The 13,674-nt window shown below is 46.2% G+C and overlaps 1 protein-coding gene across 1 annotated transcript in view; it reads right to left on the bottom strand.

The window, feature by feature from the left end:
* The window catches only part of LOC144159072 (solute carrier family 2, facilitated glucose transporter member 10-like), a 47,272-nt gene extending 33,822 nt beyond the window's left edge, over positions 1-13,450 (bottom strand). The window contains exon 1 of the mRNA XM_077690333.1: positions 12,933-13,450. Within this exon, the coding sequence (XP_077546459.1) occupies positions 12,933-12,987 (55 nt within the window). The 5' untranslated portion in view covers positions 12,988-13,450. The remainder of the gene's footprint in view (positions 1-12,932) is intronic.
* Between the last annotated feature and the right edge of the window lie 224 nt (positions 13,451-13,674).

Raw genomic sequence — 13,674 nt, 5'->3', positions numbered from 1 at the left:
TTTTGCTCGTGGGATTTGTATTGCGAGAGCTTTTCGAACTACCAGTAGTGTTCAGGGCAGGCAAATTAAAGAGACCACGAGTCTGGGTCTCGAGCTGATTCTGAGCGAGAGTCTGGAATATGATTCAGTCCGGCATATGATTTACTTCTGTACCGCCTTCTGGAAAAACAAAATCAGCGGTGTATTGAAATCAGTCCTTAGGTCTGTAATGTACGGCGTATCGCTTGAGTCGCATGTAGACGTTTTTCAGTTATCAAGAATGCCCGATTTCTGTGTGTTGTTTAAACAGACAGTGGTGCTGAAATATATTTGGTTCCATGAACATTGTATACTGCACACGCCTGAACGTGACCTCCGCTTACGAGATATATCTATGTTGTGCGGAGGGTCGCACTAAGTATGGTGAGCAGTTGCGTACTTTCTACATCCCTTCTATCCTCAGCACACTTCCCTCCGAACTGTTTTCTCTTAGCACCCGTATACTGAAGTTAGGGACGCTGTTTTTGTATTACGTGGCTGAATGTTGAATGTTTGAAGCTGTTGAATCTATTCTCTGGTGCTTGTTTTATTCCCAAACTCTTTTTTGTACATTATTTTTACCTTTTCTTTATTTTTTTCCTTTACAGACGACATAATGTTTGTATCGCTGCGTCTGCGATGTGCATCAACTGCCGGGCACGGCCCCACAAGCCTTTTTTGGCTTAATTTGGCTGGCCCGCACATGTATTCAGTGACTTGTGAAATAAATATTTTGTTATTACTATTATTATTAACGTAATGTACTGGCCTAGTTGGTGTTCCTTTATGTACAGTTCAGCGCAAAAATAGACAGGGACTAGAAAAGACGCAACACAAGAGCGCTGAATCTGGGTCTGGGGCTGATTCGGAGTTTAGTGTTCCGTTCTGCCTGGGTTTGGATATCTCCAGTCCAGCGAATTTGGAGTAGCGCTAACATTGTGTGTAGAAAACGCGACGGGCTCGAAGTGTCTCAGGTGACTTATCAGCGAGGCTGTTTTAAGGTCCTTCGGCGGTTTTCTTCGCGACCTCGTCGCCGAATACACGCTAAGATGACCTCTGTGCTGATCCATATAGGCTCGCAAAAATATTGGCTAAGAAACTCGGAAACGAAGTTTTGCGAGGAATTGTCTGCGAAACCTAGTTGTACGCCATTTGCAGCAAGTCTGTGCTAGTATTTACGAATTGCAAATGCGAACTACGCAAAACGCAAACTATGAATTCCAAACGCGAAGGTTGTAGAGTAGTGCGTGCCGCCTTACACGTGAGCGTGATGCCACGTGATTAGAACAGGTGTTTACCAGCCGCGCAGAACCCTTATTCCAGGGAAGCTTTTGCGGTGTGTGCGTTTGCTTGCTGGTTTATTTTTTTACTGCAAGGCGAACCACCGTATTCTAAATCCATCCTTCACTCGAGCCTGCAGTTGAGGCGATCCTTGAAAACCATTTTCACGGAGGAAGTTATTGCAGTATCCTCCATTCAGCCGAGAAGATGAAATGCATGGAATGGAGGACACACTCAGAATACGATCAGAAGAAACGAGAGCGAAGACAGAGGCGTAAATACGATGTATCGGTAAACAAGATGTTCGTAAGCATCGCCAGACTTTCCCCTTCAAAGCACGTAATCACCGCTTTTCTGGTGGAGGCGAAAAACTAAAACGCCCTTCACAGTGGGCGGCGGCGCTGACCAGCTCTGACCCCTGCTCCAAGCTTCGGCTGGTGAATAGGGCACGGAAGGCCGGCTACAGCCAGGGAGTCCTGGACTAAAGACACCCCCCACTGGTCCGGAGTGACTGCACTCTACGGATGGGTTAAATAAAGTTTTTCCTCCACCTCCTCCGTGTGTGTGAGATTCCGGCGCACGATTAAGATACCCAGGTGGTCAAAATTAATCCGGAGCCCTCCACTATCCTCATCGCCTGCGTTACTACCATCAATCAATCAAGGCACGTAATCACACTTAAGTGTCCCGCGGAGTTTGTTTGTGTGCAGCTGTGCTGTCTTGTTTGCTACTCCGGTTTTCAAAAACAGCGGCTATTCTTCCTTGCCCTTGCCGTGCGCGAGCGAACGCCGCTGTCTGCGCAACGACAAGACCAACAGTCTATCCGGGCGTGACGGTCATTCGTGGCTCACTTGGAGCGCGACCACCGGTCACGACGCCAAAGAAGACGCTCTATCGCATCTACGGGGAAGCTCCTCGCGTGCTTACACCAACTGTAGGCTGGCCCAGGAAGACCTTTCTTCACGGTTGACGCTTAGCTGCACTTAGACGGTCACCCTAATTGACCATCTCTTCGGTGGCATCACATGCGAGCTCGCCTTCCGCACGCGTGCACTATGCCGCTTCAAAGGCAACACGTCTCGCTCTGAGGCTTCTGAAAGCGCTCGGCACTTTCTTGAACACGACCCCGTATTGGGTATTCCCTATTCACGACGATAGCGCATTAAGGTATTAACGCTGATTTGCGCGTCATTCGCTCGCCAATGCATTACCCTCGTCACGACTGATGCGGCTCAACCAGCTGTTAAAGACGCTCACGGTTTCCATTTCAAATCTTCGGGGTGGTTTATCTCGTATCGCGCTGCCAAGCAATTATTTCGCTCCCACACGAGGGTACTTTTCTTAAATCGGTCGGTCTAACAGTGCGTTTCACTCAATCCCTGTAATTTCGTCAGAGGAGGTAGGTAGAAGACTGCGTGTCTCAATTGTGGCGCCGCGTCGCTGCGCAATAGTCGGGTTCTTAGCGTTTTGTTAACGTCGAAGTCCAACCGTTTGTTATGCTCCACAAAACTGGCCGCGCAGCCTCTTACGTTGCAGCCCGCCGGAAATCGCACTGACCACATGTGCCGGTTGCGCGCTGTTTGGCCCGCTGCTTTCGCGTGATGGCGATGCCAAACGCAGTTGTTGGCCGTTACAACACCCGTGTTGCGAAACAAGCTGGACACAACTACTAGCATCATTCGGGCGCGTTTCTTGAGAGACCGAGGCCAACTTTCCCGTGCAGTGACACATATCGGAGCTCGTAACACTCACCAGTTTGTGCGTAGGCTTAGTCTAACATCTCGCTGATTGATTGATTGATTGATTGATTGATTGATTGATTGATTGATTGATTGATTGATTGATTGATTGATTGATTGATTGATTGATTGATTGATTGATTGATTGATTGATTGATTGATCTGTCAAGCCTGAAGCGTTCCTCTGCAGAAACCCCGAAAATTGCCGCCCTCGCAGTTAGCCCTCCTCGCGCAGGAGCTCAATTTTGCTCAAACGAATGTGTAAGCTTCAACCTGCTGCCCCTTGGCCCTCGTCCTCTATCACAAGGCTGGTGCCATTCGATTCCCGGCCGTATTCACGCCTGTCGCGTGGAAAAGTACCGCACTTTGTGCATCCGGAAGTATGCCCGCCTTCTTCACGCCTCCTGAACGGGAACGCACAGATGCAGGGGTCACTCGACCGTGCCGTTGGAATGCGTTGGTTCTCTTATGCTCATGGCTGCGCGTATACGCACATTACGGGTCAGGCGATGTATAATATCTGGGCCGAGGACCATGGAGGATTCGCGCACTTTCACGCATCAGTCACGCGGTTAGTCTGGCGGCCGCCTCACCAGAGGGTTTCCCCCCGAACTGTGAGGTATAGAAACAGCTGAACTTAAACACCAAGCATGCAGACCTTGCAAAACTAGGTCCCATTTGCTGTGCCAAGGGACATCCTAACGACTGGACAAGGTATAACAGTAGGTGGAAAGGGCGGGGATCTGATGAGTGCAAAACAACGGATGCCGAGAGCAACACCGATGGTTGCGGCTAAGCCACGGGGCTCAGTTTATTGGTTCACAAAGGATATACCCCTGAACCGAGCCGCACGCCAAATCTGGAGCACGAAGGGTAACCTCGGCGCGCAACTAAGTCACGGTTATGTCAAGGCCGACCGAACGAGCGGAAGTCTAGTACAGCACCGTAGGAAGGTGACTTCCGGGAGCAACGGGAAGTCGCAAGGGAGGAGAAATGTAGTGCAGCCCTTGAACCACAGCCGTAGCGGCTCGTACGCCTAACTCTTTTCAGTTCACGGACACTTTGACGAAGTGAATATTTTTGTAATGCTTAACTTTACAAGGAAACTCGCCTGTGCGTCTGTTACAGACGCTTGATGTGTCGCGCATTCGCCACATACAAAAACGCTAGTAACGAGATGTCTTCATACTTTAATATGAAGTACTAAGGGACCAACAGACAAGGAGCCAACAGACACAGACTAGGCGCCTTATCTGTGTCTGCGTGTTTCTTCTGGTCCCCATTGTTTAGCGCCTCAAATTATTCAGTATGTTCAACCAACTAGCCCTGGTCAGGCTTTTGTTATGTAAATATATAGTCAGAGGCGAGTTGGCTATATAATACATTAATATCGGTCTACTTTACTGCCCCTAAAATGCCTCCCAGGCAATGCATTTTGTGCGTTGTAGCGAAGCCAGGTTTATAGTTCCTCGCTGTATTGCGCGTTATAGAACATAGGGGTTCATAGATGTACTTAATTTATTGCCTTAGGGCGTTATAATAAATACTACTTTATCAATAGGCCTCCACATTAAATATTCCTCGCTATCGAAATGTTCATTAGACATCTTATATATCCCTGAAAAAGAGACTTCCAAGCAAAGCATCCGTGTATTGAAGTAAAACCGACTTTAAAGTTTCTCAGCATACAGCAGTTTATAGGCGTACGTGGGGCCTTCTGGGGGTATTTAGCAAAAATTACCCAAGCCTCACTGACAAGTCCTGAGCGCTGGTGTTACCAGCAACGTTTTTGGGAGTTTCCTATTCGCAAGGCTAACCCTGGTTTTCTGAATCGTTCATCCACTCGAGCCTCCAGTCCAGAAGATCCTTGAAAGCCCTTTTCTCGTTAAACATTCATTGCGGAATCCTCCCCTCAGCCGCATCGAGGGAGCACATGGAGTGGAGGACGGACCCAGAATATTTCTGAGTCTCTCTTTTTTATTTATTTATTTGTAAATACTGCAGTCTATCTCGAGACTTTGCAAATACATACAAGATAAGGCAACAAACAATAGAACATAAACTGCACCCTCTTCCCCTCCAATTTCTACCTCTACTCGGCTGAGGGGAGAGAGAGAGAGAGAAGGCTCTTTATTGAAAAAGCAGAGAGTTTTGCCGGCGTTTGTGATCACCTACATGCTTCTCTGCTAGGGGTCGGGGATGTAGGGAGAACAGGCCCTAGAGAGAGGTGGGCAGAAAAGAAGAAAAAAAAAATAGAGCGAAAGAAAAAACGAAGAAGCAAAAAAAAAAAAACACTGGCGTGGTTTGGCGGGCTTGGCGGACTATTTTTCAGATTGTGTTACAGAATTTACAATTTTGAAATGTGGCCAATGTCCTCCAAATATGAAAACAAACTTTTTAGGGCCTGACGCTGCGGATGATTCCGCAAAGCTTATTATGCACGGGGACATCGATTTTAGGGATCTCTTCCACTGCAGGCTCAAGTGGGGGAACTATTCAGAATACCATCGTAAGCTTCGTAGGACTTCTCAAAGTCAGAAGATCGATTCTCGGGAGCGCCAATTCGTTTTTGCAGTGTTCCACTGCCCGCGTCATCTATACTAGAACATTGTTTTTTACTTTTGAACTTGGAACACTGTCACAAGAACGCGCCACGAGCGCTTTGTTGTTTTTTCGTGGCTTATTTGTTTTATTTGCTAACTAAAAATTAAGCAGCCATGTATTTTGACTAAACAAACAATGCGAATATCACTTATCCATTGATGTCTTGCCTAAAATATGCTTAATGTTTCCCCTTTGCTTTTTTCGCGCGTATAACTCACACCGAAAAATCCTGAAGAAATTCAGAGAATTATCTACTAATGTGTAGCATTCTTATGCCGCCTGTCTTGAGTGTGAGTTTTTTTTTTCTAGCCACTTTTTTGTTTTGTTTTTCTGAATCATATATCCGACTAATAATCTCCAATTACGCTATTATAACGATTACAGGTGGAACGTTCGCGAAGTATTCCTGATTGTTCGCCATTTTCCGTAATTATTTTAAATTTTTCCTTTTTTTTAATTTTTGGAAATTTTGTTCGACCGAATATCTCCATTTCCGCTTTTATAACGATTACGTGAAATATTTCGCGAAATCTGCATTATTGTGGAAATGTCGTGAGTTAAACGTTTTTTTTCCATTTTCCGTAGTTTTTCTATGTTTTTTCTTATTTTTTAGATTTTCCAAATTTCGTCCGACCAGTTATCTCCATTTAAACGCCATTACACCTATTACAGGTGGAATTTCCGCGATATCTACATTTTTGTGAAAATTCAGGGCGTTATACGGTCCTGGCTGGGGTGGTTCTCGGCAAAGAACACTGCGTATTAAAATGCGAAAATTTCAGTTGCAAAGTAGGGGCGCGGATAACAGACGGGGTTTTCTTGTTTGGTGCAGCTTCACGGCAATGCGCGCTGTGCCGTGAAGCTCCTACGCAGAGACACTGACTAAGCCTTCCGTGGCAGCGATTGCGCAAAACAAACAAGGACAAGGAAGAAAAAACAAGGACGAGCGCACGTTAACAACCGAATTGTTGTAGTGAGTTGTGACTTTCGCCAAGCAGTCAGTGTATTCTACTTGCTAAATATACGCTTTTTCTGTCTGCATAGCATGTGATGTGTTGCTTGAGCAGTAGCTTTGGTGCAGCCTTTCCTGTACCAAATGTCCGGCCAATACGCGAGGATTTTTTTTTCCGGTGGGCTGAAAGTGGGGGGTACGGATTATATGCAGGGGCGAGCTATGCGCGCGAAGACACGGTATCTAAAAAACATCTGACTTACACTTGCTAAATGTCGCAGACGAAACTATTTTTGTTGTATTTGCCCTGTACGCACTGTTCTCCAAGTAACCGGGGAATGAAGCTGTGTTAAGCTGCAGTAATGCAGCTTTCTTTTTTTTTTACCAATTCCCATCATGTACTTGTACATGAAATAAAGTCAATCTGAATCTGAGTTACGGACATTAATCTATTGATTACGTACACCAGCGCCGGGCCATGTGCCGTGCGAAGACACGGACGGAGTCGTATCGACTGCCGACGTCCTGTATGTGTAGCACGTGCAGGCAGTCGTAGCAAGCGCGGGAAGTACGTGCCGACCATCAAAAACTTCGCATTCGGCACGACGACGCACTCAGACGGCGTGTATCCGGCATTCTTTCTTTTTGCCGTTTTGGGGATCAATGCCGAAGTAGAAATTTCAGTGTGCTTCTCTTCCTACTTCTTCTTCCTACTGTTTGCGGCACTGAGAAAAATAGCAGAGCTGATGTAATTTTGCATTCCGAAGTATGCCGTTCCCTGGCATCCACTACTCGTGCACGGCCTAAGCATTAAATGCCTCGCATTTGTTTTTCCAACTTTTTACGACTTGTATTTCGGAATTCGCGCCTGAAACCCTTTTCGCTTCTCCATGGTCGTCCGCTAACTGTCGTCGTGTGGTTGGCTGCAGCAGCGGGTGGTTCGAACACTAAAATTCCATCCTTGTTTCGCATCGCGATACATGCGATAAATACACACAAAAGCGAAGAAAACACATTCCTTTCGACGAACGCCGAGTCATTTAAGCAAAAAGAGGCCAAATAAGCGAAGAATTGCGCGACACATGCTACGTAATGCAAGCGGCAGCGGAAAGAAAGAAAGAAAAAATAACGCAACAGGGGAAGACAAGCGCGTGAAATTCAAATACAGGAAAACAAAAACGATATGAGCCTACTAAGAAACGTTGATACATGTTTGGGGTACTATATACTCAGTCCGGTAAATTGAATACACCGAGAAATTCAGTACACTCGGACTAGATTGATTGCAGGGTTTAACGCGCCGACGCCCCTAGCCCTCTCCACCATCCCTAAGATGGTGGAGAGGGCCAGGGGCGAAGGAGACCTTTAAAAGATATAGATCCGTAGTTAAGGCACTCAATCTTTTGTGCGAGTTGATTTCTTTCCTGGATTTATGCCGGACACTCTAGAAGGACGTGCTCTACTGTTTCCGGCAATGCACAATAGGGATTTGCTGTCAGACCGAGGTGATGGCGGTAAGACTTCGTGAGTGCTGCGTTGAGACGCATCCGGTGGTAAAAGGTTTTAAACTTACGTGGAATCAGCTCTGGTAGCCTCATTCTGAGTCGAAAGTCTATATTAGAGCACTGCACGGGCCCGGGCCCGACCCGGCCCGGCCCGAAGTCAATTATCGGCGGGCCCGGGACGGGCCAGGGTTCAATGCCGCGGGCCCGGGCCACGCTCGGGCTCGACGCCGTGGGCCTGGGCCGAGCTCGGGCTTGAATTCATAGGCACGGCCGTTAATAGGTCCGAGAGTGAAGTGTATAAAAGAGCATCAAAATGAATATTCTTGGTTTATTTTTGCGCGCTTCTTGCTGTTATTTGTGCGCGTTGTTTTAAAAACGTGTTTTGCTATGTCAGATGGTCACTATAGTGCAATTTTAATGACGTTTCTTGTACTGCATCAAGATTTTATATTTTGGTGTAAACATACCAAAGATACAATTACAAGGAATGCCCAAGAGGGGAAGGAATTAATTCAGACATCCTGAAGCTGTGCACCTATGTCTATGTATATACACGTGTGTTTTAGATGTCGCACCAATCAAAATGCGGCTGCCGTGGTCGGGAATCAAACTCGCGTACCACAGAAACACCACCGCTTAACAATCACTGGAGGGGAAGTATTTCAACGCGCGTACATACTCGCTGATTCAAATGCGGATCAGAAAATTTAAGCGATACCAACTTGCGGCCGAGACAACCACGTGAAGTTGCCAAGAGTCTGGTCTTCAAAAGTGATGGTGTTTCTCAGGTAACAATACGAGCTATTATTAAGTCGATGTGGCGTGAACTGCAGATGGTGAAAGCTAAACTACGTGCACTTTAAATCCTTATTTTTTGCGTTTCAGTTCATGACGTGCTTGCACAGACTAGATGCTCCGTCTGATCACCCGGAATATAATAAACAAACTTCCTTCAGCGTCAAAGACCGGGCCTGGTCACACACGCGCGGGCCCTCCCTAGACCAAAAAATAAATAAATTATCGGACCGGGCCGGGCCTGGGCTTGAGATGACGGGCCCGGGCCGGGCTTGGGCCAGGCCCACTAATGATTGCCCGGGCCCGGACCGGGCTCGGGCTAGGTGTTACGGGCCCTGGTCGGGCTCGGGCTTCGCGAAGCGGGCTAGGGCCGGGCTCGGGCCTTAAAATCTGGACCGTGCAGTGCTCTAGTCTATATCGTGCAGGAAAGGGTGCTGATGCAAAGCTAGCATAGGGCGTTTAACTGAATGTGTAATTATATTAGGTGCGGAGTACCCTAGGACCGCACAATGCCCGTCCGCATCCATGCGCATAGCATTTACAATCGCAAAAAAATTACACAGGCACCGGCAGGATTCGAGCCTGTGTCCGGAAGACCAGACAGAGCTAGTGTCAGTGGTTTTGCGTCGGGAGGGGCGCAGGCGGTTTTATCAGTGACAGACCAAAACAGACAGCCATAGTGACAAACAAATAGGCGTAAGAGCGCCGTCTGGGGAACGCCGGACCAACTGTCAACTATTTTGCATAGTTTCCGAGTAGCGGCGCTGGCTGGTGGGCATGAAAGCACGCAGGAAGGCTACGAAGCGGGAAAGGGTAGGAGAGAGCAGCAAGAGAGTGGCTGTTCGGACATTTTTAGCTCACGCGTTAGGCAGTGATTATACAGGCGGCGTTGGCTGGTCACACCAGATGCGCCTTCCATTTCTGCGTTGTTTTCGTTGCCTTTTCTTTAAAGTTGCTATCGAGAAGCGTTCATTTCCGCAACTGAAAGAAAACCGGCCAACAGCCGCTACATGGCCTTAGTGACGTAATTCGAGCCGCCGAAGAACGTCAAGACCGGGAAAGAAAGAAAAATCTTTTGAACGAGTTTTGAAGTTATCTGATGGGTATGGAGCAGTAATTTTCGGCTGAGTTACCTTGCGACCCCGTAATCTAAATACTAGGGGTGTTGGAGGACTGCGTTCTGCAAGCATTTAGGATTTTAGAACAAGTTGAATAATGTGTTACAGGGTCCCTTTAAAATAAGGGAGCAAGCATTGACATGTGCATGCAGGCCTTGCAGCAACTAAAAGGCTTATCTGTTCTGTTACTATGAAAAACTGTGGGTTCTACTGCCCGAGCGCAACGGCCTAGTTTTTTATGCCTACGCCTGCCTCATGGCGTACACTTCGGGGAACTCGACCCCTAACTCAAGAATTTTCGAAGTGCTGAAATGCTCATTCCGGAAGAGACATTTAAAAATGTTGCATCAGCGCAAGAGGAAACTTGTTTCGAAAGTTTTTTGTTCGTTCGAAAAACGGTACGGCCCTAAGTTTGTTACCAAACTAGTAGAGCAGAGAGTGCATTGCCACGTCCGTTTTAACTTTGTAAGTATGACATGTTCGACGTAATTAGTAAAGTGAATACGTTAAGAAAAAATAAACGTGTATCGAACGTAACTGATTGCGAGACGAGAAAAAATCCGTCCCACAGCCAAGAAACAATTTGAAGTATACATGCTGCGTAATACAAGCGTTACCGAGATCAAAGACCACCTGAGACGTTTTTTTTTTTTTAAAACAAGCGGAAGCGTGTTGCCGGACCCAAATGCAACGCCGTCAATACTATTTTTATATAATATATTTGACTTGTCAGCTAGGAGAAGTTTATGGCCACAAGTAATTAAAAATAATGCCGTGATTTTTAGCAGTATTCGGGTGATAAGTTTGAATTTGGCTGGTATTGAATTGAAACACGCAAGTTGGTGCGGCACTCTTACGAAAACTTTATTGAAGTTGACTTTCAAGCATGGTGCGATTCAGTTTTGGTGGAAAAGGCTATAAAAATATGCAAACAGGGCTTCAAGAACCCTAGAACTATACCAGGAGAGCAGGTGAGTCCTCTTGGCACCATTAGCAGCTATTCACGAATTTTTTCCCTAGGATAATTTTCTTGGATGCGCCTGAAAGCTATCTTGAAGGATAATTGAAGGATTGAAGGAAGGAAAGCTATCTTGAAGGATAAAGCTCTCCATTGCTTTGTCATGAATTTCCAAAACGCTTTACAAGAAGGCTGCTCATGTCTTCTTCACCTTAACGAAGCGGTTCGTACTCTCAAAGGGAACGGGGGGAGGGGAGATTTACCAGTGCTTGTAAGCGGCGGCTATTGAGATAAGTACTAAAATGGTAAATATGGGAGTAAAAATATGGGAGTAAATTAAATATGGGAGTAAATATGGGAGTAAATTAAATATGGGGTAAATATGGGAGTAAAAATTAATTTAACTATAGTTATTTCGCAAGGATGGGTGCGACGAAATGAAATCATTGTTCGACATCTCTCAGTTTAATTTCGTTCACTTTTTCTTCCGTTCACTTCGTCATTGACATCTGGGGTCAGATATTTCGCCGATCTCCGAATTGCCGTCTGAATTCACAAAAAGCCAGCTCCGAATAGCAAAAAAAGAAAAAAAAAAACTTCCGTGAACACCCACAAAACAGTCTAAGCAGTCAAGCCAAAAGCAAACTCCCACATGGGCAAATGTATACATTTTGAACCGTGAAACCGCAGGATATGGCCCATTTTCGATACGAACTACGATTCTGCGTAGGCGTTTTCAGGGCGTTATCTCAAATATTTACTTGTCCCCTCTTTTTTAGGGGAACTTTCCAAGTTTTTCTCGTCAGTGCGGTTTTATCTGACTCAGTTTCGGTTTCTGGATCTGGCTCATTTCGCAAAAAAAAAAAAAAAAAAAACGCCTCATCTGTAGTACTTAAAACGTTCTTATCGACGCGATACTGTCGTTAAACAGTGTCCCGTGACTCATCAAAATGGAAAGCAATAATAGTCATAGTTGAGACAAAATATATCTTTCTTTGTATCTCAATCCCACATAAATGGAGAGAAAAATAAGTATAGCGAAAAAAGTCGTAGGAAGCAACTCCGTCGATTAACCCGGTTTTGTCCGCATTTGTGGAGACGTATAGTGCGCGTCTCAAGAAACTAGTACAACCGCTTTAAAAGTTCAAAATTTCGCATAAATCAGGCATTTACGTAGAATGCTAACTTAGAAGAGGAATTTTATTATAAATTGTATTTTTTATGTAATTAGACGTCGAACATTGTTGTTCGTAAAGTTACGCCAGACGATTTCCGTCAATAGGAGACATGTGTAAGCTATTCCCTCCATACGAAACACAAAGCACTTAATTTTGCCTTCAATGCAAGCAGTGGGAAATACCTTGGCGATGCACTGAACAACCTTTGATAAATTAGACATAAATATAATGCAATGTCTGGAAATACTTGACACGAATAAATTTTCATGTATCGGCTAAAGTTTAAGCTAAGTTTGATGCACCAGCGGAGTTGCACCTATGAGTAGTTGGCAACAAAACTAAAGTTATAAAAGCCCCGGCGCAAACTTCACTCCAACCATTTCCTTCTGAGTGCAGATGCGGTATTTCCTTTTATTCGCTTTTATGCCTACAAAGCACTTACCACGCCGAACTTGCATCAAAACACTCTGCATATCTGCACGCCTACGAATGGGGTAGTTCCTAGATATGACAGCATTGTCACCGCAACACTTCGCCGTGCTTCAGACGCCAACAGTTGTCTCACGCTCTACGCGGTAAGTGAATAGAAGAAAGGCGGCTTTTAGTGGCGCTTACCCCATACAACCGCTGCCAATTGGCGACGCCAACTGTTCGAGATCAAAGGCAGCTAACGCCGCACCACGTCCCGCCGTAACAAATGATATTTCCGGACGTCTAAACAATTTCCACGGCGCTAACGTTATCACTAAAACCAACTAAGTAAAAGAAACAAACTTTTTCTTACCTGCATTCTTGCACGAAATCGTGGGAACCGGGAGAGCAACGACGCCGGGTGCCATGTCGGTCGTAGAATGAAGGCAGCTTGACGCTTTCTCGACTTTTCTTCTCGGCAAGCTTTTGCTTTCCCGGGCACAAATATCACGAGGGTAAAAAAGGAAAGACGAACACGAGAGAGAGAGAGAGAGAGAGAGAGAGAGAGAGAGAGAGAGAGAGAGAGAGAGAGAGAGAGAGAGAGAGAGAGAGAGAGAGAGAGAGAAAACTGATACGCGGGCCGTTAATAATACCGACCGGTTCCTCGCTGTGTTCCACGCAACTGTACGGCGAGACCGCAGATGAAAAACGAGGAAGAGAAAAAAGCCGCCTGCCTTTACAGTCCACGCCTTTTTAAATGAAATTCCGTTTCCCAGGTCCGCTGCGCGAAACAAACTACGGAGGGGTGTGGCTTGGAGCGACCATAAGGTCCGTAAGCCCCCGAAGCTAAACTCTAAACGCAGTCAATTCGCGCAACGCAGCTCTCAGCCGTGCCGTTCGGACCGTATAGCAGACGGCGCTTTCCTTTTTTTTTGTCGTCTGCTCCCCCTCTGAACGTAGCAGACGACTCTGTTCTCACTCTCTCTCTTTTTCTCACTCCCATCCTCTCTGGCCGTTCCGACTTCTCTTGTTTCCGACACCCTCTCCACGCCTCTTACCCGCTCTCTTTAACTCTTTCTTTCAGATTTCCGATGCGGTTACATCATCCTTGGTCG

Source organism: Haemaphysalis longicornis, unplaced genomic scaffold (assembly GCF_048455015.1).
Source record: "Haemaphysalis longicornis isolate Haplotype H1 unplaced genomic scaffold, Haemaphysalis longicornis Haplotype H1 scaffold_10, whole genome shotgun sequence".
Taxonomy (NCBI): Eukaryota; Metazoa; Arthropoda; class Arachnida; order Ixodida; family Ixodidae; genus Haemaphysalis; species Haemaphysalis longicornis.
This window is presented reverse-complemented; position numbering and strand designations above follow the sequence as displayed.